We start from the raw sequence: 21494 nt of genomic DNA, 5'->3' as shown, positions 1-21494 counted from the left end.
GTTTGGATAAGAATGGTGGGAAAATTGATGGTTTGGATGGTGATGTTGGGCAAGTTGATGGGGATTGGTGATGGCAGGCTGGACGATGGTTTGGTTGGTGGTGATGGATGAGATGTTGGTTTGGGTAGTGATGGTGATTTGAATGATGGTTTAGGTAGTGATGGTGGTCAAAATGATGATGAAGATGGTGATGTTGGGCAAGTTGATGGTTTGGGTAGATCAGGTGATAGTGGTTTAGATGATGTTCTGGTTGGTGATGCCAGTCTGGATGGTTTAGGTGATGATGGTAATGGTGAAAACATTTTTTGGATAAGATGGTGGTTTAGATGATGGTCTGGTTTGGTGATGGCAGTCTGGACGATGGGTTGGTTGGTGGTAGATTAAATGTTGGTTTGGGTAGTGATGGTGGTCAAAATGATGATGAAGATGGTGATGTTGGGCAAGTTGATGGATTGGGTAGATCAGGGGATAGTGGTTTAGATGATGGTCTGGGTTGGTGATGACAGTCTGGATGATGGTTTGGGTGATGGTGATAATTTGTTGGATAAGATGGTGGTTTAGATGATGGTCTGGGTTGGTGATGGCAGTCTGGACGATGGGTTGGTTGGTGGTGGTGGATTAGATGTTGGTTTGGATGTGATGGTGGTCAACATGATGATTAGATGGTGATGGCAGTCTGGATGAGGGTTTGGGTGATGGGGGCAATTGTCTGAATTGGTGGTGTTGGTAAAGATGATGGTTTCTAGATGAGATGTTGGTTTAGATGATGGTTTTGGTGGTGCTGTTTGTTTAAATGATGGTTCGGGTGATAGGAATTTCAATGGAGGTCAGTTGGTTTGGATGGTGCTGGTGGTTAACACAATGGTGCAGATGGTATTGATTGTGGTTAATTTTGGAAGGTCATAGTAGTGGTTTTGGTGTTAGAATGATGCTTTGGGTGATAATAGCAGTATTGGTGGGAGGGTATGTTATGTCATCAATCACCCCTGCTCTTTGTCCCCCATATAACCTTATTCTTTTTTTTCAACATCTTGTTTCTCTTTCTCTCACACACACTCTCTCTCTTTCTCTTACCTATATTCCTCTCTTTATTTCTCAGTTTCTCTTCCCCTCTCTCTCCTTCCCTCTCTCACCCTCTCCCTCACATACGCAAGTACAAATATGCGCATACACTCTTTCTATTTCTTTCTATCTAATCAAATCAAGACATTAAGAAATAAACCTGGACAAGTGTTTTAATATTTTCATAGTATCTGATCGATGTCGTTTAATGTGGTATTAATTCTCAAAACCACAGTTCTTTACGGTGAAGACACACAGCAAAAAAGACGAAACACACACAAGCACTTCTGTAGGATTTTCTTTCATTCTTTCAGTTTGATTAATCATGATTTGGCAAAGCAGTTTTATGAGTGGGGAAAAAAAGAGGGGAAAAGACACAGTACACAAACAGCAGGCAACCTAAGATTTAGCGCGAACTGAGAATTGTTTCCCGGAACATTTCTCCCATTGTGAACCAAAGAAAGCAGGCATGCAAGATTTTTCGTGTAAGTCCGCATGTGAAATTGTTTTGAACATATTTCACAATTATTTACATTTGATAGAAGGAAAAAGCAGCGCAGATATGCAATCAGAAAGCAAAAGCGATTGTGTGTTGACCCGTCTGAGCATGAGCTGTGAGTGTTTTCACCAGACAGTTTCGTGCTTACAAAAAAAGTATTAAACCTTTGAGCTACATATTCCTGTAGTGGATCAAGACAAGTACTTCAAATACTACAAACTGGGTAAATATCAAACAATATTTCTTCTTCACTCTGTACCCATGAAGAATAATTTGGAATTCACTATTTTTCTACAAAAAAATGTAACGCTACTTACAATTAAAAATTGATGTTCCAAACTAGCAGTTTCTACATTGCAATTGAAAATTCCCCTAGGATTTCCATGTAGTAAAATGACAAGTAAATTAATAAATTCCGAGTTGATTATGTTGAATCGGTAAGTAAATTTCATTGAGCTTATGTGTTCTTATTATATTGCCAAAATGGTTCATATCCATGACAACCATTGAATCTTCCTGCTCTTATGTGATATAAGTTTCTAAACTGATATTCTTATTGAACATGAGAGAGATATTTTATAGTATCAAAATGAGGAGATTTCAACAAAACCACACTGACATTCAGCTAAGGTTACATAATCTTAAGAATTATATTAAGTACAATCATATCAATATACAATTAACACCATGATTCTTATAATTAAAAAATTCAAAAGGAAAAAAATGTCATATCTCACATAAAAATATATCCTCCGAAATTTAAATCCAGTTCATGACTTATGAATTTTATGATACAAAAATTGAATCTCGCTATACAGATTAGGGTAAAAAATCAGAATATTGAATTACATCAGTTTTGATTAAGTACAAGATTTAAACAAGTCAATAATCAAGTTATTAAAATTTGAAAAATAAAGTATTTCAACAGTATTTCAAACCGACTGAAGAGTTACTAATAATGATACTACTACATGTACAAAATTCAGAGTTCTCGTATATGTAAGTAAGTGAGAACTATACACTAAACTACCACTAGTGCTGTTACATCGGTGACACAATCACTGATTTATATATTCTATGGGAACATTTATTTTTAAAGGACTGTTAATTTGCCAAAATTTCACAATAATCAATGCCGATTGTAACAGTTTGAAAATCTCTGTTTGTCTTGTCTTTCCGTTAATGCCCACAATCATTATTATATTTATTATTATGGCATTTGACTCTCAAAATGTGGTATTTTTTGCTCTGGAAAATTATCCCCCACCTTTATTGGTGTCATTTGAATACCAACTCATTTACCTATAATTAACCAGAATCAAAGCTCATTCTGTGATGTTTATAAATGCTTGTTGTGATTTACGACTATATTTCAATATTGTTAAGTTTCCATGACAACCGTTCCATAGTACTGTTCTTCTTCCTAGATGTTTCTTCCTCTCGTTTCCTTGGGAAATATAACAATCTGCTTCCTGCTCGCAAAATTTCAGATGTCAATCAAGAAAATTACTTCAAGACTTTTGGCACAGTTGATCAATAACCTTTAATAATTTCATGATTAATATTTTTTTCAAAAGTAGAATTATGATTAATTTCTCTTAAAGTCACTTTGACATCATCAAGTTTTCCTATCCGGAATCCCACATGTATTACACTTTTAAATTACCAACATGAAATGAAGTACACTACCAACCTATCCATAATTCCCTATTATGGTTAACCAAACCTGTTTTCATTGTAAAAGGGGTTCTTTGACGATTCAGGCAAAAGCAGCAATAGCAGCAGCAGCAGATACTACAGGACGTTACAAAAAATGTGCCACACTTGTGTCAACACACAACATGGACATCACGACAGACACAAGATATAGAGGGTCACCATAGCCAAGATGTGATCTTATTCGATCGCGCGAATGGCATTCCTCTTTAAAAAACATTCAGGTTCATGATTGAATGGGATATTGAAGACCCTTCTACCACTTTATCGGCTTTCCAGCAAGTTTTGTTTTAATTCATTTCCATTTCCAAGAGGTAATTCAAAAGAAGCCCATTATTACCGCATGCTTGCGCTGATTTTTTTTTGTTTGCATCCTAAGTTTTCTTCTTTTTTTTTTTTAAATGTCTGGTCTTGGACCCATGCGCTAGCATACAATACTGAGGTTTGCTCCTTCCTCTTCATCTCATATAAAATGATGTACTACAAGAAAGTTGGTCTTGAAAATGGAAACTATCCATTCCTCTCCCCCATTCCCTCTCAGCGATGATCAGAGCGATGATCAGAGTTTGAGACGCAATGAGGGAGAGAATCGATCAGACTCTTTGTAACTCCTACTTTCCTAAAACATCGCTAAAATTTGGTTCTTTACGTGGAATAGTATTTTCCTGTATTCACAATTGATTTTTTTTAGTCTCTCTGAGACTTGTACATAATGAATCAAAAAACTTTTCAGATTTCATATACAATGTAAACATCACACATTAAAGACATCATATCTAGTATTCATAAAACTTCTTTAAAAGATACAACTTACCATAAGGATAACTACCATCATGATACAAATAACAATGTTTCTTATTATCATACAATAGATTTACCATTTAATAGACTACATAAACAGGATAATAAGAGTGTGTTCTCGCTACAGAATGGAAAAAAATAAAGACCAAGTGCTTTTCACAAAGGTTTGACCCTTTTTAACCTCTGACCTCATGTCAAAAGTCACTTCCTGTAAACAAGGTGATAAATGGAGTCCAAAGTGCACCATCTCTGCTATGTTCAATAGCCATCTTGGGGTGAAGACGATAACATCAAATCACACTTCTATTTAATTTCATTGTATACATAAATATGTGGCATAGAACAATGCATTATGGGTATAGTTTACTTTCTCTTTTCATCTTCTTTTCCTTTACTTTTGAATTAGACCATGGTTTGAGGAAAAGCTTCAAATTTCTGTCATCTTTAAACAGACTTCCCAAACAGCAGTGTATGAAAATACCTCCACAAATATTGAACACTTTAAATGCATTTATTTCTTCTTTTTTTTGCATCAATTCTACCTCCCACTTCCTTCATTCTCTTCCCATTTTCTCTACATAGTGCAAGTGCATAATATGGATCATATATTATCATCTCCTCAAACCCCAAGACACTATATAACATGGCATCCTATTGGCCAATCACTTACATGTAAAATTCCTATTAAATGTACATCGACTTGTCGGAATTCAACAAAACTTTTGAAAAGGTATGAGCTATATTGAATTTCATATAGGAAAAAAAATCACAATATTTTCTATACACACTAAGGGGAAATGTCAAAAATAAAAAACTTACACACAAAAATCAAAACTTTTCCAATAAAAAGAAGAAATGACCAAAAGAAAAAGGAAACTAAAAAATACCATCTCACAAAATGTACAATATTTTTGGAGAAAAAGAAATGAATCCGTGGAAATACAATTTCAATGACAACAAAATCATCTAAAAAAAAATCACTCAAAATTTGTTGTTCACTAAAAGAATATAAAAAGTCAACCATGTTTTCTTATAAACAGTACTTAAAATATAGAATCACAAATCTATTCGTAGGATAAAACATCCATTTAACAGCTAACATTTCAGACACTGATAATTTCAGTTTGAACATTTTTTTATATACTTTTTTTGTGGGTTTTCCTATTTTTTTTCAAACATTTTTTTGTTTTCATCATCACTTTGAAATTTCTGAGTACTTTGGTATGATTTATCTCTGATATACACACAAGCATTGCGTACTAGACTTTCAAAGCTACATATTATATGCTAATAAACTTCTCTATTGCCATACGGACCTCCAGTCCTATATGCTACATATATCCAAAGTGTTACCGTATATCAGCAATTGTGCCCAATTTAATCAACAGGCACATTTATCTATGAATACATTATGCTCTGCACCATGACTAGAGCAAGTTTGGTTTTTCACAAAAAACCTTTGCGTAGAACAGTGCATCAAGAAATGACATACATGACCATTATGTATGTACATTTTGCTTCCATAAAAATAATAACAATAACATAAGTAGTTCTATTGGATTGAGCTAAGGTTGACAAAAAGAGCCACTGATTGACAAGGGCTTTTCTTGGATAAATTGTTAAAATGGGTGAAATGTATAAGAAATAAAAAAACAAATGCAATTCATTATTATTATCATTATGAATGAAATATTAAAATGAACTTCTGTCCGATACCAGACAAATGTTAAAATTTGTGTTTGCATTAAAACGAAAAAAAAAACCTATTGAATTAAAAATTGTTTTAAATTATATTAAAGGGATCACTGGCAATCTTCTTCCATATCAGATAGGATTTGGTAAATGGGGGAATATTGTTCATTGCAAATTAATGTTTTCTGTAGAGGAAATAATAAAACACATATGAATCAAGACTTCCTGGAATGTTAGAGGAACTGTAAAAAGAAAATTCAAAAGGAAAAAAATGAGACCAGACTTTGTCTGCTTTGGGGGACAAAAGGGGGATATGCCTCCATTGCAATTTGGAAAATGAACTTCAAGCACAAAATAAAGTTGGGTTATGAAAGCTATATTTTATTTGAAAAGCTCATTTCATTGAACACCTTTTGGATTTTGGGGTTTTTTAAAGCAAAGCAAAAGTCATTTCATAAAACAAAGCTTAGAACTACTTTGTATGCATTCAAGCATAAGCTGCAAGCTTTAAGCAAACATTTTTTTTAAATATATATCATTCATTACCAAATTCAAGGCCTTAGTCTACTGATCCAACATGCACACCCACACCACTATCACTTTAACCTGAATTGAAAATGATTATCTATAAAGCCAGTTATTATATTCAAGCATTATATGTACTATAAATGCATTAGCATAGGAAGATCATGACTTGTATTTACCTTATTTCTTTTCTAATTGTCTCATCTAGGACACCTTAAGGCAAAAAATTGCTCCAGTGCAGCGGGTGCATTATTTCAGGTTATTCAGCAATAAAAAAAATATGGTACATTTTTAAACAATCTCTGACTGGTTTAGTTTGGCAAGATCTTTAAAATTTTAGTGTATTAAGTACAAATTACAATGTGAATAAAAAGAAGATGTAATTTCTGTGCATCTTTCTTGTAAGTAAAGTGCAAGCGGTAATATAAGGAAAATAAAACAATAAAAAATATGGATTGTCTGTTCTTCTGTGCAATAAGTATACATTGATTGATTAAACAAGGCAGATTGTCACTTTTAAAATGACAGAGAATATGCCAAACATGATATCTATTATCATATATTTACAAAAAATTAGTAATGAGTTGTACCATCAAGAACTATGAACATGTTTATGTAATTCAAGATTACCATCGCAAAAAAGTTTCAATACAATAAAAAAATGATACATCATTTATGTACAATACCACTTTATTTACAATTATCATTGTTGGAAATAGGAGAGCAATTTCAGAGATTATGAGATAATTGTTGATAATAAGGGGTGAGTTGATAATATTCAATATCAAATTGTGAGATGCAGATCCCGATTGGCAATTTGAAAAAAAAAATGGCAAATCAAATAACAGCATTGGCAGAATGTCGTAATCAAATATCTCAATTTAAAAATTCTGTCTGTTCTTCTCTTGAAAAGGGACTTTTACGACAATGAGACTTAAATTTCCAGTTTCTGACTCAACATTGAGAATTCTTTCAATTTCTAAAGGAAACGGAATAGTTGTTTAACAACCCACACAACACCGCATCTATCGATACCCATCTACCAGTACTCCTACTTCTATCATTTCTAAGCAGTTTATCTTCAATCAAAGCTCAAAGTAGGAGCAAGCTTGCTCATTGACATGCACATTTCATCTCTGACCACTAGCCGTCACCTACATTTACGATTCCATAATCACTCATTGGTCTTAACATTCCTAAAGCGAAATCAAACATCAATGCTTTTGATTTTCAGCTTGGATGCAGCTTTCATGGAAGCAAGTATTCGGCCAGCCATTTTGACTACACAGACGCGATCATGATTGCTTGCTACATTTAGATTGCAAAATAGGCTCTCAAGGAATGGTATTCGAGCATGAGTGCAGTTTGGATTTCGTTTCCAAGACTTTGATGAATGCAAACATATAAATGGACAAGCAAGCTTTATACCTTTTATATATATATATATATAAACTTCAAAGGTGCAAACACATACAGCCTTTTACCGTCACATCGATGTTACATGCCCCGTTTGACAAGCCTTCCTAAACATTCAACAGCTATGATGATGATGATATACGAGCAAAATTTGTGTGTAAATAAGATGTGATATAATGCCAGGCAAAAGAAAACATACAGCATGGAACACAACACATGGGACTATACAAAGAAAAGGGTGACAGAGAGAGAGAGGGGTGTGTACAGAGGATAGTTCTATCAAATAATAATACAAGGGATGTATCTTTTGAATATCCATCTCGGAAATTCTTTGGATTACCATAAGAAGTGTTTGAGGGTGTATTAAGTGCAGTATTACATCAAGAGTAATCGCAAAAAGGGAATATTTAAGTAATGTTCATATACTATAATATTTAGTAATATGTTATTTCTCTTAACAAATTTTAAGGGATATTCAAATTCAAATATATAGGAAGATAATTTAAATGTTGAGGATAGGATATAAACTTTTTTCAATAATACATCTGAAGTGCATTCAAATTCTCAACAGGAATATAGAGAAAGGGAGTTGAATGAACAGGATTTAAGAGAAGTAGAATGACAATTTTAAAAGTCAAATGTAGACAGGGGGATTTAGAATTGAACAAAAAAGAACAAGGATATTGGTTTCCCAGATTTTGGAATGATTGTGTAGAACAAAAGAAAAGAACAGAAAAGGAATTGATTGTCTAATTTTGATCATGCTCAACAGCTTTTGTACTCATTATCTGAGTCTACTTCATCTACGTTTTTGATCTTATGTCTTTTTTTCTTTTTAAGGCAAGACTTGTGCCGGGTAGCCATTGCTTAAAGCTATGGGCATGACTGTGGATGCGGGATGTTGGTGATGATGGTGGTGGTGGTGGAGGTATGGGTTGGTTGCGGCGTTGGCCGCGGCAGCTGCAGCAGCCGCCGCAGCCGAAGCCGCTGAGAAAGGGAGAGGTTGCGGCTGAAGTGGTTGTGGCGGCAAGACATTGGCGGCAGCGGTAGCGGCAGCAGCAGGAGCACTAGCATTTGTTGTAGCGGCGGCGGCTGTGCTGTTGATGGTGCCCGTGGGCGTGCTGGAAGCCGTGTAGTGGGGACCAGGAGGGGCTGCCGTGCTACCAGCCATGTAGGTGTTTGCTGATGAGGAGGAGGAGGAGCAAGCAGAAGATGCAGAGGAAGAGGTTGCCATGGTAACGTGCGTAGTAGCAGTAGTAGTAGTAGTAGCAGGAGGATGAGTAGGAGCGTGATAGTACTTGCAGGTGGCGCGGAGGCATTTCCCCCGTACCGCATCACGGCACATCGTGACCTTCCCGTCCACTACTTCTATATAATCTGTGAGAAATGGAGGAACGAATAGCTAATTATCACCACAATCTAATCATGAAGCAAGTTATGGGCATGATGGTATCTCTAAAGGGAAAAGAGGAATCTCAACTAAATGGTACAGAATGGGTGCAAAACAATGATTTTTTTTTTGCATTTTTTTTTCTTTTGCATTAACTCTAATGACGGATTGCTGCAAAGCAAAATGAAAAGATACATTCACTACAAACACATAGGATGATCATATTCAAAAATGGGATATAATCAGTATCCTAAAAATATATATTATTGTCTAAGGAAATGAGAATTACAAGTTGTTTAAAAATGTTTCTCACAACAAGCCAGGAAATATTCTTTTAATCTTTAAGCATTATTTGATGACAAAGAATTTGCAATTTAAGACATTGGAATTGGAATTAATCATGAATGAAATAAATACGAATTCCAAATGCTAACAAGAATGGAAGAAGACGTGCCAGAATCAATTTTAAAATTCTTCTTCTTAAAATTCTTCCGAGGGAGGAATACTCGTGCTTCAGTGCTGTGAAGTGAATTAATGGATTAAATATCAAGGTATAAGATGATTATTCATGTATTCTAGTGAGGTCTTGTCACAGATGGATAAATAATGAATTGGTAAGGTCATTAAATATAAATATATTAAAAAGACACACAAAAGTTCCATAGCAATTACCCAGGGTGCTTTTCATATTCAAATGAGAAATTAGCATAATTACATATCCTTTCATTGAATTTTCAAATGTCATCAACCATAAAACAGAGAGCTGCTCGATTTTGTTTAACATAAATTTAAGAAACTTTGTCATAGAAAGAGTCAGCTTCTCTGAATCTTGATAAATATCTAAAATTGACAAATGTAGTCAACGGGTTATGTAGGGATTTTGAAGAATAAAACCCAGGTAATAAGTTAAGGAACCTTCGCGAATACAAAGCTGAAAACTTAAATAACCTTTAGATATTATATTCAAAATATTATGATTGATCATTATGAATATAATCATGATTAGGAATAAATCGCTTCAGTGGTTAGTGCAGAAAGTAAAACAGAATACGGTCACACAAACAGGAGTTAATATGACGGCATTGATTTAAAGTACACAACAAAAACAATACAAGGTACAACAAAATCCTCAACCTGCACACGAATCATGGCAGAAAATAATAAAAAAAGAAAATTTTACAAATGAATAGAGAGGAATAAAATTGTTTTCTTGGTAAAAACACAGTCAGAACAGCTGCGATGAAGGAAGAGAAAAAAAAATCTAAAAGAATATATTTGGCAAATACAAACAGTGATGTCCCATATATCCAATACAGAGCTCCGTTAATACATTGCAAATCTACTGCCCCTCCCGCCCCCCTCCCCCCACCTCCCTGCAGCTACTATTTACACAAATGCACGTTAATAAACCGCTGCTTATGCTTGCTTCCGACATGAATGGCCACTAGATGATAAACCCATTAATAATCCATTTATCATATATGTTTTGAAATATTTCATTGACATCATACATTTAAAGTCTACATAGTGACAAGTTGTTGTATATAATTTTTTTTCTCATTCTTGGAACAATAAAAAACTAATTAAGATAAATTGTCATTCAATATCTCAAACAGTTCATGCTATCTAGTTAAAAATCAATTCAGGCTAATTCTATTGATGAGTCTTCCTTTTAAAATCCTTATTTGGCACAGTCATAATACAATAATGGACACTTTAAAAGGCATATCCTAATTCCTATTAACAAACAATATTCAATTCCTACTTCTTAACATTTTATATTAAAAACTCTACAACATGTTAAATACTGGTCCAACAACACTACATTTACAAATGATCTGTTTGGTTACCAACACAGATACACATTCAGCAAAAAAAAATATTCAGAGTTTTTTTTTATATTTCAGATCAATATTTCCAGACTATTTCAGATCTATTTCTACTTAGCAATGTCATGGCCAACAAACCCTTGATGTTGTAACTTTTACATTTCTGTTACATTTTAGTTACTATCACAAGTTTCGCATATGAATCTGACTGATATGGTTATCAAAAATTCATTGTTTCTTCGAGCTTTTATACATCTGTCATAGATTTCTCAACAAGAGATTGTTTAAAGGGGATCTTGCCATCATATAATTGTTAAAAAGAAAGCTCGTAAGTTAAGTGTTTCCATGGCAAGATTTTTTGCAATCTATTTCTTTTATTCACAGGGCTGAAATATAAAACCATTTTCAAACAAGTTCAAATCAGTCTTTACAATCTTTATATAAATATATGTTGTGTTTTAATCATTTGTTTAAAATGGTGAATATTTAGCAAGACGTTGTTGTTCTAATATACCACAATTATTAACCTCAACATATAAACAACAGAAGGTACTTTGTCTTGCTGTTGTTAAAGAATATTCTCAAGAATATATGGATTTTTTTTTATTTTGAGACTAATAAGATACAGATGAAATAATATTCAAGAACTTTGTTGACTGGGATAAGACTATAGCAGCATTTCCTTGCATAAAAGTGTATGTTTACAGTGAGGGTGAAAATGACATTACTCGGTAACAAAATAAGAATGGCAAATTGTAAGTAAATTTAAAATGCGCACATTTTTTTCTTTTTTATCTATTTCATGCACATATGCTTGTAGTCATGCAAAGCAATTTTCAAAATAAAACGCTGTGATATAAAAACATAAAAAAAATCAGCTTTGTTCCTAGAACCACTTTCAAAAGCGTGTTTATGTTTTTGCGAGCGTGATTGCTGTTTTCATTTATGCTTAATGCAGGCAAAAAAAAATTGATTTCAAAGAATGTTTAGAATACTGTGCTTTTAAAAATCATCCTCATAAACCTGAACAGAAATTGGTCCATCATTTTTGAAAGTGACAATTAAAAATCACCCATAGCTTAAGATAAAATGTATTTTCCCATCTGCATGGGAACCATTCATTTACCAAACCAATTTACATGATGCCAAATTTTTTACTATGTGTCACAGAAACACTGCAGTTGCTTTATGGTTGAAGGAGGAAAGCTACACATTTCGCTGCACGGTATCTGCAAAGTTTTAAAACAAATCATTCAGCATTTTTTCTTTCTAAAGCAGCTACCAGCCGAGGCCAAATATGATAGCGCTACATTTCTGTTAAATACTGACATCCATATTCATTGAAATACTTGAAATACTTTGCATAAATACCAATACAGAATTTTGAATGACATCATCTTCAACAAAGTATGAAATATTATATCACACACTTTAAATCTTTCTTCCTTGTAATACCACAATTTGGCTGCATTCGTGTTCAGGTTATTAGCCGAACATGAACTGGGGTGTAAAAAAAATCTCCCTTTCCAACAATCTTTGAGAAGAGAGCTTGTAGTAGATACATGTACTAAGAATAATACCTTGTTTCGTTCATACATATACAGTATAATAATTAGACCGACCCAAGTCTTGACATAGTAAACACAGGACAGGTATGAAAGATTCATCAGACTATGACCATATCACATGACCCTAATGTAGAACAGAATTTAAAAATCTCACACATCTCGTGGCTATGAATTCGTTGTGTCTATCTGGTGGTTTATGTCTTCCAGACAATGCAGATGGGACTGTTGCACGACGATTCATCCAAACTATTTCCCATCTGCAAGCCTGATAAGAGACTAAGATTAGAGAGGAATACCTCGGATTCTTCTTTCTCTCTCCCTCTCTTTGTCTCTGGAAGCGCTGACATCATTTGGTTTGTTTCATCTTTGCTTTTTTCAAAGAAATTCCTGTTTCATCTCTGAGAAGGGAACGAACCGTCTTGGTTACCCTTGTAAAGTCAGTTTCTGATGATGGTGCTCAGTATCACTGCGTATATGAAAGCACCACACGAAATGAGAGATACTTTGGTTTCAAAAGACTTCCCGTCTCAATGAATATATCTGTAATCTTTCGTTCCCATTGAAAAACGGTTTGGAACCGCGGCTGAGGATATGAAGAACAGCACAGAGTGTCCGTTCAACAGGTGGGTTTCACCGAGTCTGTCCTCGTGATCGATGTCCAATGCATGGCTTTCAAGTTCTCATCAGTTGCCGTGACAACTGAAATTCTCTCCTCGACACACAAGTAACCAAGGTAACTAAAAACCATCACGACATGAATATATGTATAAGGTGATGAAAATGAAAAGAATATGGTGTACTACTAAGATCCATGTTCTATCCAGTCCCGCTCGTCTCCTCGATGCAGCTTTCTAGAGTTTGTCGGAGTGGTCAAATCCACTCCTTATTTGGCACGGTAATAACGAGATGACAATCAGAACGGACGGCAAATTCAGTTTCTCACCAAGAATGACTAAAATCTATTAAAAAAAACTCTTTCTCCACTGCCAGATTTGTCCTTTTTAGTTTCTGCTCAATCTTGCTTCCAGTGTCCATTTCAACCTTGGCACTTGATCATCACAATTGCACTTAATGTATTTTTTCATTATCTTGTTTTCCATTTGGTAACATTGAAAAAATCAGAAGCTGCTATATAAAGTGCATCACTTTCAATTCAAACCTATTCATCTCCATAGTAACAAACAAACAAAAATATAGAATAAGACAGAGATAAATACATTCAGCAACAGTAGCTCCCGAATCATTGACCAGGCTAAAACTTTGCTACTTGTAACACTTGTCTTTCTTTCAATATATGACTTTCCTATATCTTTCATACATGATCTCTTTACATCATTAGCCATCCTGGCATCTACAAAGAATCCTTATTTCTTACATTTCTTCTTAAAGAAGAAAAAAAAATAACAATGACATTAATATGTTTTTTGGAATGAAATACTTTGCACTCGTCTTAAAAACATCATCCCAAGATGGAAATCACTTCCATCAAAAATCCTACGACAAACTTTGGACTACTTTGAGGTTGTTCCGCAATGTGACATCGTGGAACAACCTGGCTCTACATTTTTTTGGCTGGTGGCATCTTTGGAGCAATTCTGTTGTCAAATACTGGAGATCCCCTGTGGGGGGAGGTTGGGCAGCTGCACCGCCGGTGATACCATGGCTGCCAGCGCAGACGATGCGGGCGGCGGATGGTAGAATTTACATCGTTGCCGCGTGCATCTGTTCTGAACTGCGTAGCGACATAAGGTGACTTTGCCGTCTATGATTTCAACGTAATCTATTGGGACCGGACGGAATTTTAACGCAGACAGGAAGGGATGGGAAGGAGAGAAGTAACAACAAGTCGTAGAGATTAATCAAAACAGAAATCAACTCAAAACATAATAGACAATCCAATTAACTGAATGAGAAATAACTAGTTTGAAAAGATATGAAAAAGGAAAAATAAAATGTGAAATCATATCATAAACAAATGATAGTTTGTTACACAAGTCTAAGTTAAAAATAGAACAAAACAAGAAATATTAAAGATACATGCAGTATTGCAGAGGCGAAGATTAAAATTGACATGAAAATATCTGAATGATTATTAACAAATGGTATATACTCATTAAATAGAAAAAAGAATATAAATATTAGGTTCCAACGTAGAGAGAGAGAGAGAGATGAATTTTGAAATATCACCAAAGAATAAAAAGATAAGAGAGTTACAAATATCAAATGAATCCAACTTCACAGTAACAAATTGTCATGATAACTCTCAATGTATAGATTAAATTGATTGAATGGAAGGATAGGAAAGACCATAGTGGAATGAACAATTTAAAACTGAATTTGGAAGGCCTCCATTCATTTTGTTTATGAGATATTTTCATCTTGAAAACAGTAGAATTTATATATATGTAGGTATAGAAAGAGAAGAAAGGGACAAAGGACACAAAAAGACACTCCATTGTGCTAAAATGCACATAACAACATAATCACAAAAACACAGTACACACAGGGTTTAAGAAACAAATTCAGACTCAGAGGAAAGAATTTCTAAACATAATTTAAGATCAAATTAATAGTAAATGATAAACAACCGTTTTGAACACTAAACATTGTCAGTTACAAAGTATGTATTTTGGGTTAGGTGATGTGGCATAAATGATACATAATTAATATTTCAGTTTTTCTTATAAACAACTTTAACATGGGAAGGAATAAAAATTTGATCCGAATTTTTCCTAAATGGATCACAGTGTTGAGTTTTGACGACCGATTCGTTCAAATGTTTGATCAAAGAATGTTGTACCAGTAATCAAAATAAATCACTACAATCAAAGAGAACAATCTCCTTAACCTAATGATTTGTGTTTACCATTCCAAACCAGTACAAAAATGGGTACATGACAAAATGATTGGACGTATGTGTACCCATTTTCAGTAAACATGATATTCCTTTATATCTATGAAGAATCCTCCAACTAGCTTCAGAGCAAAACACATATTCTATCATAATTAGCAAGTTTCCTATGGGTTAAGAGTATTTTATGTGTAAAAAAATGCCAATTTTACGATGATATTTATCATTATAATCCCCAATGAAGTAAGATGATTGAAAATCTGAGAAATGACTGTTTTGCTATGAATATTGCATCTGGTCAAACTGCCCCGTATGGTCCTTAGTATGAACATGTGTTCTTTTGTGAGTTGTTTCTGCTCAATTCGACTTGAGAATACATATTAATTAACATAGCCCTTAGTAGGAAAATGTCTTCTTTTATGAGTTTTATCTGGTCAAAATGCCTCTATAATACATATTAATTAATGAATATTTTATCTTTTATGAGTTGTATTTGGTAAAGATACTGTGAGAATATGCATCATGATTAATTAATATGGTAGTAGTATGAATATGTGTTAATGCGATCATGCACTGGTACTAGTAACCCAATGATAACACCAAAGGTGTTGATTTACGACATCTGAGGTGTAAACCTATAAGACCAAAGGTGTAAACCTATGGCAACATAAGAGGTGTAAACTTATGGTAATACCAGAGGTGTAAACATATGACAAGACCAAAGGTGTAAACCTATGGTAACACCAGAGGTATAAATCTATGAAAACACCAGAGGTATAAAGCTATGAAAACACCAAAGATATAAACTTATAGATAAAAACACCAGAGGTATAAACCTATGGTATGACCAGATCTATGAAAAAAAAAACAAAGGTGTAAACCTATGATGACACCAGAGGTGTAAACGTATGAAAACACCAGAAGTCCAGACCAATAACACCTAAGTTGTAAACCTATGATAAGACCAGAGGTGTCGACCTACCTTCTGTAACGTGAGCATACTTGCAACTTGGTCTTTTGCAGCTACCTGACTTGAAGTCTCTGCAGACTGGAATGGTCTCATTAGATTGCTGCAAGGAGGAACGAATGAATGAAGTGATAGAACGTAGGAAAGGACAGAGTGAAAGGAATCAGATTGAGAAGAAAAATAATGAGGTAGGCAATTATGTAAGAAGAAAGGATACAATAGCAGTGAATGATATAAAGTTTAAAGAAATAGGAAATGAGGTGAAAGGAAAAAAAATGTTGTTTAAGAACATGCTTATGACTTTGACTCCTTGGTATTTTAAACAGTTAAAGTAATGATGCACAAAGTGTCTTTTTCTGCGAGACAAAATAAATGAAATGGTATTTGGAATAAAATTGGAAGACAATTTTATTTAAAATGTTTTTTTTTAATAATCAAATCAAGAAAACAAATCTACGAGTAAATTTCCCAAGATGATAGGCAAGATATACTACAAGTATCTCATGAAATTCTAGGCTATCATATAAATATTCCTTCCTTTATACTGTACATGTGGATTTTTTTTGAAAGACTTATTGGGCACTTCAATAAGGACATTGATTTAATCACTAACCAACAACAAAATTTAATAAACAATCAATTTCATCAACATAAAAGAATAGTTTAATAATGTCCACTAAATACCATATATCTTATATATTTTCAAAATTGCATCAGTATGATAATCTTTGCAAATAGCAGCTTTCAGCAAGTGAATGTACAGTTTTTTTTTTAATGTAGCAAGAAAATAAAATTATTTTGGATGCAGCCACAGCCAATTATACTTTGTCTTCAGAGATTCAACAAAAAAATAATATCAATAATAGGAAACTACAGGAACTCTGCTTTTTCTAAAATTACTTCCAGAATTTGGAGATGTGTTTGTTGGAAAAGTAAGGGAGAATAGGAATAGAAAAGGACAAATTGCTGTTACATCGGATGCAACATATACTCAACTGGATGTCTGGTGGGATGTACCTGCGTTGGCATTATGGGAGCGAAGAGCGGGATACTTTGTCCGGGGCCTGGCGGAGCCATGGAAGGCATGACTGGGACTGTATAGCAGCAGGTACACACAATACAGCAGTAATATGAACCATACATAGTGAAGGATGCAGTAGGTACCATCATTATCAATGACAATGGAGACAATAGTGGGCAACAGTGGGATGGTACCAGTGGATGCATAGTTTCAATGGTGGTGGCAGCAGTGGGATAATACCAGTAGTGGTGGTTGCATAGTTTCAGTGGTGGTGGCAGCAGTGGGATAACACCAGTAGTGGTGGTGTAGTTTCAATGGTGGTGGCGGCAGTGGGATAATACCAGTAGTGGTGGTTCCAGAGTTTCAATGGTGGTGGCAGCAGTGGGATAATACCAGTAGTGGTGGTATTCGTGGTGGTGGTTGCATAATTTCAGTGGTGGTGACAGCGGTAGGATAATATCAGCAGTGGTGGTGTTGGAGGTTGCATAGTTTCAATGGTGGTGGCAATAGTAGGATTGAAACGATGGTAGAGTTTGCACCATACCAATAATGGTGGCAGCAGTGGGATAGTCCAGCAGTGGTGGAGGTGGTTGTATAGTTTCAATAGTGGTGGCAGCAGTGGGATTTTACCAGTGGTGATGGTGGTGGTTGCATGGCACCAACAGTGGTGGCAGCAGTGGAATGTGACCGGGAGTGCCCAACATAGTTGCGATGATAGAGAGTCAGCAGCAGTTTTGTGGTAGCATTCATACAACAGCCACATTGCGGTAGCAGCAGCCAGATGTCCACAATTTTTGTGAGGGCAAACAATGCAGAACAGATTATTTTTTAGTTGATTGGTTGGTTCATGGCAGCCATTTTGTAGCATTCACCACAGCAATTTCATTTAGGCAGGAACAACAGGACCAAACAGATCAACATACATGAGAGGAAAAGAGGAGAATTGAATGGAACAAAATTAGAGAAAATTCATTCAAAATGAGTACCAGAATTTTAATCCATTTTAGAAAAGAGAAAAGAGGTAACCCCAAAAAAGAAAAGGAGATCGATAGAAAAAATTGACCATGATCGGAATGGAAATGGAATAAGTTAAGGATTGCCACTTTGATAATTTTGTAAAGATCATCATTTCAATAGTTTGATATTCCCAGTGCAAAGAGCAAATATTCTTTAAGTTTGGCAATGGAAATGATGCTATCATTTTAGCCAGAAAATTCAATTTTTATAATGAGAAACATATCATTCAAAGATTAGCAAATTGGCAGCATTCATGCATTTCATTTTATGCAAATTTGAATGTGCATATATATATATATTAATAGCAAAAAGGCAAGAGCATTATGTTGCTGATATGAAATATACCTCAAATATATGTGTTGATTTGAAAAGAATAACAGATAAACAAGAAGAGTTCATCGGGTAAGGAATAAGATTTTATTAAAAAAAAATCAAATGGCCAAATCATTGGATAGGAATAAGGTTGGGGGCAAATATGAAAGGTAAAGAAAACAAATAAAACAACAAAGTCAGCAACAATTGTATAACATTAAACAGCTTTCTAATATTTACGCATATAAAAGAGACTAATCATTTATGAGAATACAGAAGAATATATTTAAAAATGACCAATGCAAAGTAGATGATCATAATAGACATATTGATTTATCCTCTGTGTAAAGTTAATCTCATGTTATAATGATTTCAAAGTAAGAATCAATGAGATATATTTTGAACTAACATTGTTGACTGAGGGCTAGGGTCATTCAAATCAAATCAGGTCAACAGATAATCATCTTGAACACCAGAAAAGATAAAAAACAAAAAACAAATTTCAATGTCATACTCATATTTCAGTCTTCCCCAATAGGAGAAATAAAATGAATACGGTAACTATAGCTGAAGTTGAAGTTCATTATGATAGTGGCATTTTCAAAATAGCTGCTAGGAGATAAATTAATGTATGAGATTGTGCATTTTCTATCATACATTTTGAAATTGCCGATTTAAAAAAATAACATCCACTCATTAATTCATATTATTTTGAGTATCTGTTCTGGTTAACCCTTGTGGGCGAGCTTTGAGTATTTTTTAATGAATTCATATATATATATTTTCATTTTTGGGAGGGTGCACTTTTTACCGTCGATAGATCTTCTCCTATGATGAAGGCCAGGTATGTATGACTCATTGCACAAAAGATTTAACAAGTGAAGTAAATACAGCATTCAGCTGACAAAAAAGCTTGGCATTTTACATCTTCTTGCAGCTTTGATTTGATTTTGGCACAGTGGGTACTACATTAAGCATGCTTAGTTAGTGTAACTACCAGCCATAACAATAATTCAACACTGCTTTTCAAATTCTTTACTTTCATTTCGATTATTTTTAAAATGCGCATTTATAAAACTATGAAAACCCCAATGGGGATAGCACCTAAAATGTTTCCAGAAGAATTTCAGACCAGGGTAGAATATGATTTGATGACCAATCAAAGATAAAAATCCATACGACAAATGAAAAATGTATTGAATGTGGTTTTGCATTCAGAAGGCACTGGATACATGCAATTACAAACACTAATCTAAAGGGGGAAAATTTGAATTTTGATACTAAGACATCTGGAACAGATTTAATTTTTTTAAGAGGGGGGGATCAGCGTTAATCTAAAATTATTTCCTATTTCTTGTCATGACTGGATAACATAAGCTCTATCTTGGCTTCTCTGTACCACTGAATCTTTCACTATCACCAACCAGTTTGTATTTTCTAAGGGGAATAATTACTGGAGCTTGCCAAAGACCAGGATCATGCAGAGTGTGTTTGAACCTACATCCTACTAGACGATGATGTACCTGACCACATGGCCATACTTACATGGCGTTGGCACTACTGGTGTGGGTTGATGTGATGTCATCATAGCTGGTCCAAGCTGGGGGTGGTATGGGAACTGTGAAGGCGAGAAGATATTCATCATGTGCCCCGTCCCTTGGTGACCTAAGCTACCGGCAGTTATCTTCTTTGGAGGAGGTGGAGCCAGCCCGGATAGAGTCTGCTGGATGGTGAGAAAACAAAACAGAAAATAGGGGGGCGATGGGGGCAGGGATGAGGGTGGCCATAACAAATGGGAGGGGGAGGAGGGGATTGTTTATATTTGGAAGGGGATTCAAAGGTAGAGTTAATGTAGAGGTCAGCCAAGGAGATTTTCATGGGATGTGTACGTACGTGTGAGCCAAGGAAAAAGAGATAATTGAAGTAAAAAGAAGGGAATATATGGAAGTAAAGTGCCATTATATGTATGGCAAGTTTGATAGAGGATAGAGAAGGGGGGGGAGCGGTAATTGGTTGGGAAGGGTGTGGTTCATTATTGGAATAGGGGTGCATTATTGGGGAAGGGAGGACAAGTACAGGAGGGTCATCAAATCATAAAAGCAGAGTATGGGGTAACAGGTAGACAGAGGTAAGACATTGGAAGGATTTATTGGAGGGGATAACAAAGGATCGCGGAGGATAAGGGAAGGAAAGAAAAAAATACAATACAATCAGAAAATTGCAAATCTACATAGCATGACAATCAAATACCTTATCTACCTCCTAACTAAATGATCACATCTCGTTTAAATTTACATTGGGATCATGAAAAGACTAGTGCTAAGTATTATTCAGCTGCTTACAATTTGATATACTTGTACAGCATACAAGGTGCACCTAGTTTGGTAAGTGAATAAAGTATTTGCATAGATATTTTGCTCAATTTTCAATTGCCATCTAACATTTGAAATAGACAAGGGAAATGAATCGAAAGGGTGTCGTCATAATGAAAGAGTAATTCAGTCAAGTGTTGGATATATTTGATATTCATCTAACCCTGCTAGCCAACAGAGCTTCGTGATTGATTTCAAAGGTGGATATTTTTTACTATAAAACTTTAAAAGCAGATATCTACCATGCACATACTTGGGAATAAAAACAAATAAAAGCAATATATTGAGTGAATAAGGCCATTAAGAGAGTTAGCGATATCATAAATAACAAACAAACGAAGACTATGACTTTACTCTAAGCTGATGAAGGATTTGAAATGATTAAAAATACATGGTACACATTCTTATCTTAAAATCTAGGCAAATCTACTGCATTCTACAATAATTGTTTCAGTT

The 21494-nt window shown here is 34.7% G+C and overlaps 1 protein-coding gene across 11 annotated transcripts in view; it reads right to left on the bottom strand.

Moving 5' to 3' along the window:
* Nucleotides 1-1552: 1552 nt before the first annotated feature.
* LOC121429542 (muscleblind-like protein 3) overlaps nucleotides 1553-21494 on the bottom strand; it is a 79011-nt gene continuing 59069 nt past the window's right edge. For 7 of the 11 annotated variants that reach the window (XM_041626604.1, XM_041626609.1, XM_041626605.1 and 4 more), the window contains 4 exons: nucleotides 20212-20389; nucleotides 17313-17410; nucleotides 16332-16419; nucleotides 1553-9088 (listed from right to left, as the gene is read on the bottom strand). In XM_041626604.1, coding sequence (XP_041482538.1) covers nucleotides 8547-9088; nucleotides 16332-16419; nucleotides 17313-17410; nucleotides 20212-20389 — 906 coding nt within the window. In that variant the 3' untranslated portion in view covers nucleotides 1553-8546. Of the gene's footprint in view, nucleotides 9089-10661; nucleotides 14279-16331; nucleotides 16420-17312; nucleotides 17411-20211; nucleotides 20390-21494 lie in introns of those variants that run through there. The other 4 variants (XM_041626603.1, XM_041626608.1, XM_041626612.1 and 1 more) reach the window with 2 other exon arrangements.

Source organism: Lytechinus variegatus, chromosome 16, assembly GCF_018143015.1.
Source record: "Lytechinus variegatus isolate NC3 chromosome 16, Lvar_3.0, whole genome shotgun sequence".
In the NCBI taxonomy this organism is placed as follows: domain Eukaryota; kingdom Metazoa; phylum Echinodermata; class Echinoidea; order Temnopleuroida; family Toxopneustidae; genus Lytechinus; species Lytechinus variegatus.
The sequence above is the reverse complement of the archived record's forward strand: the minus strand, read 5'-3'. Positions and strand labels throughout refer to the sequence as shown.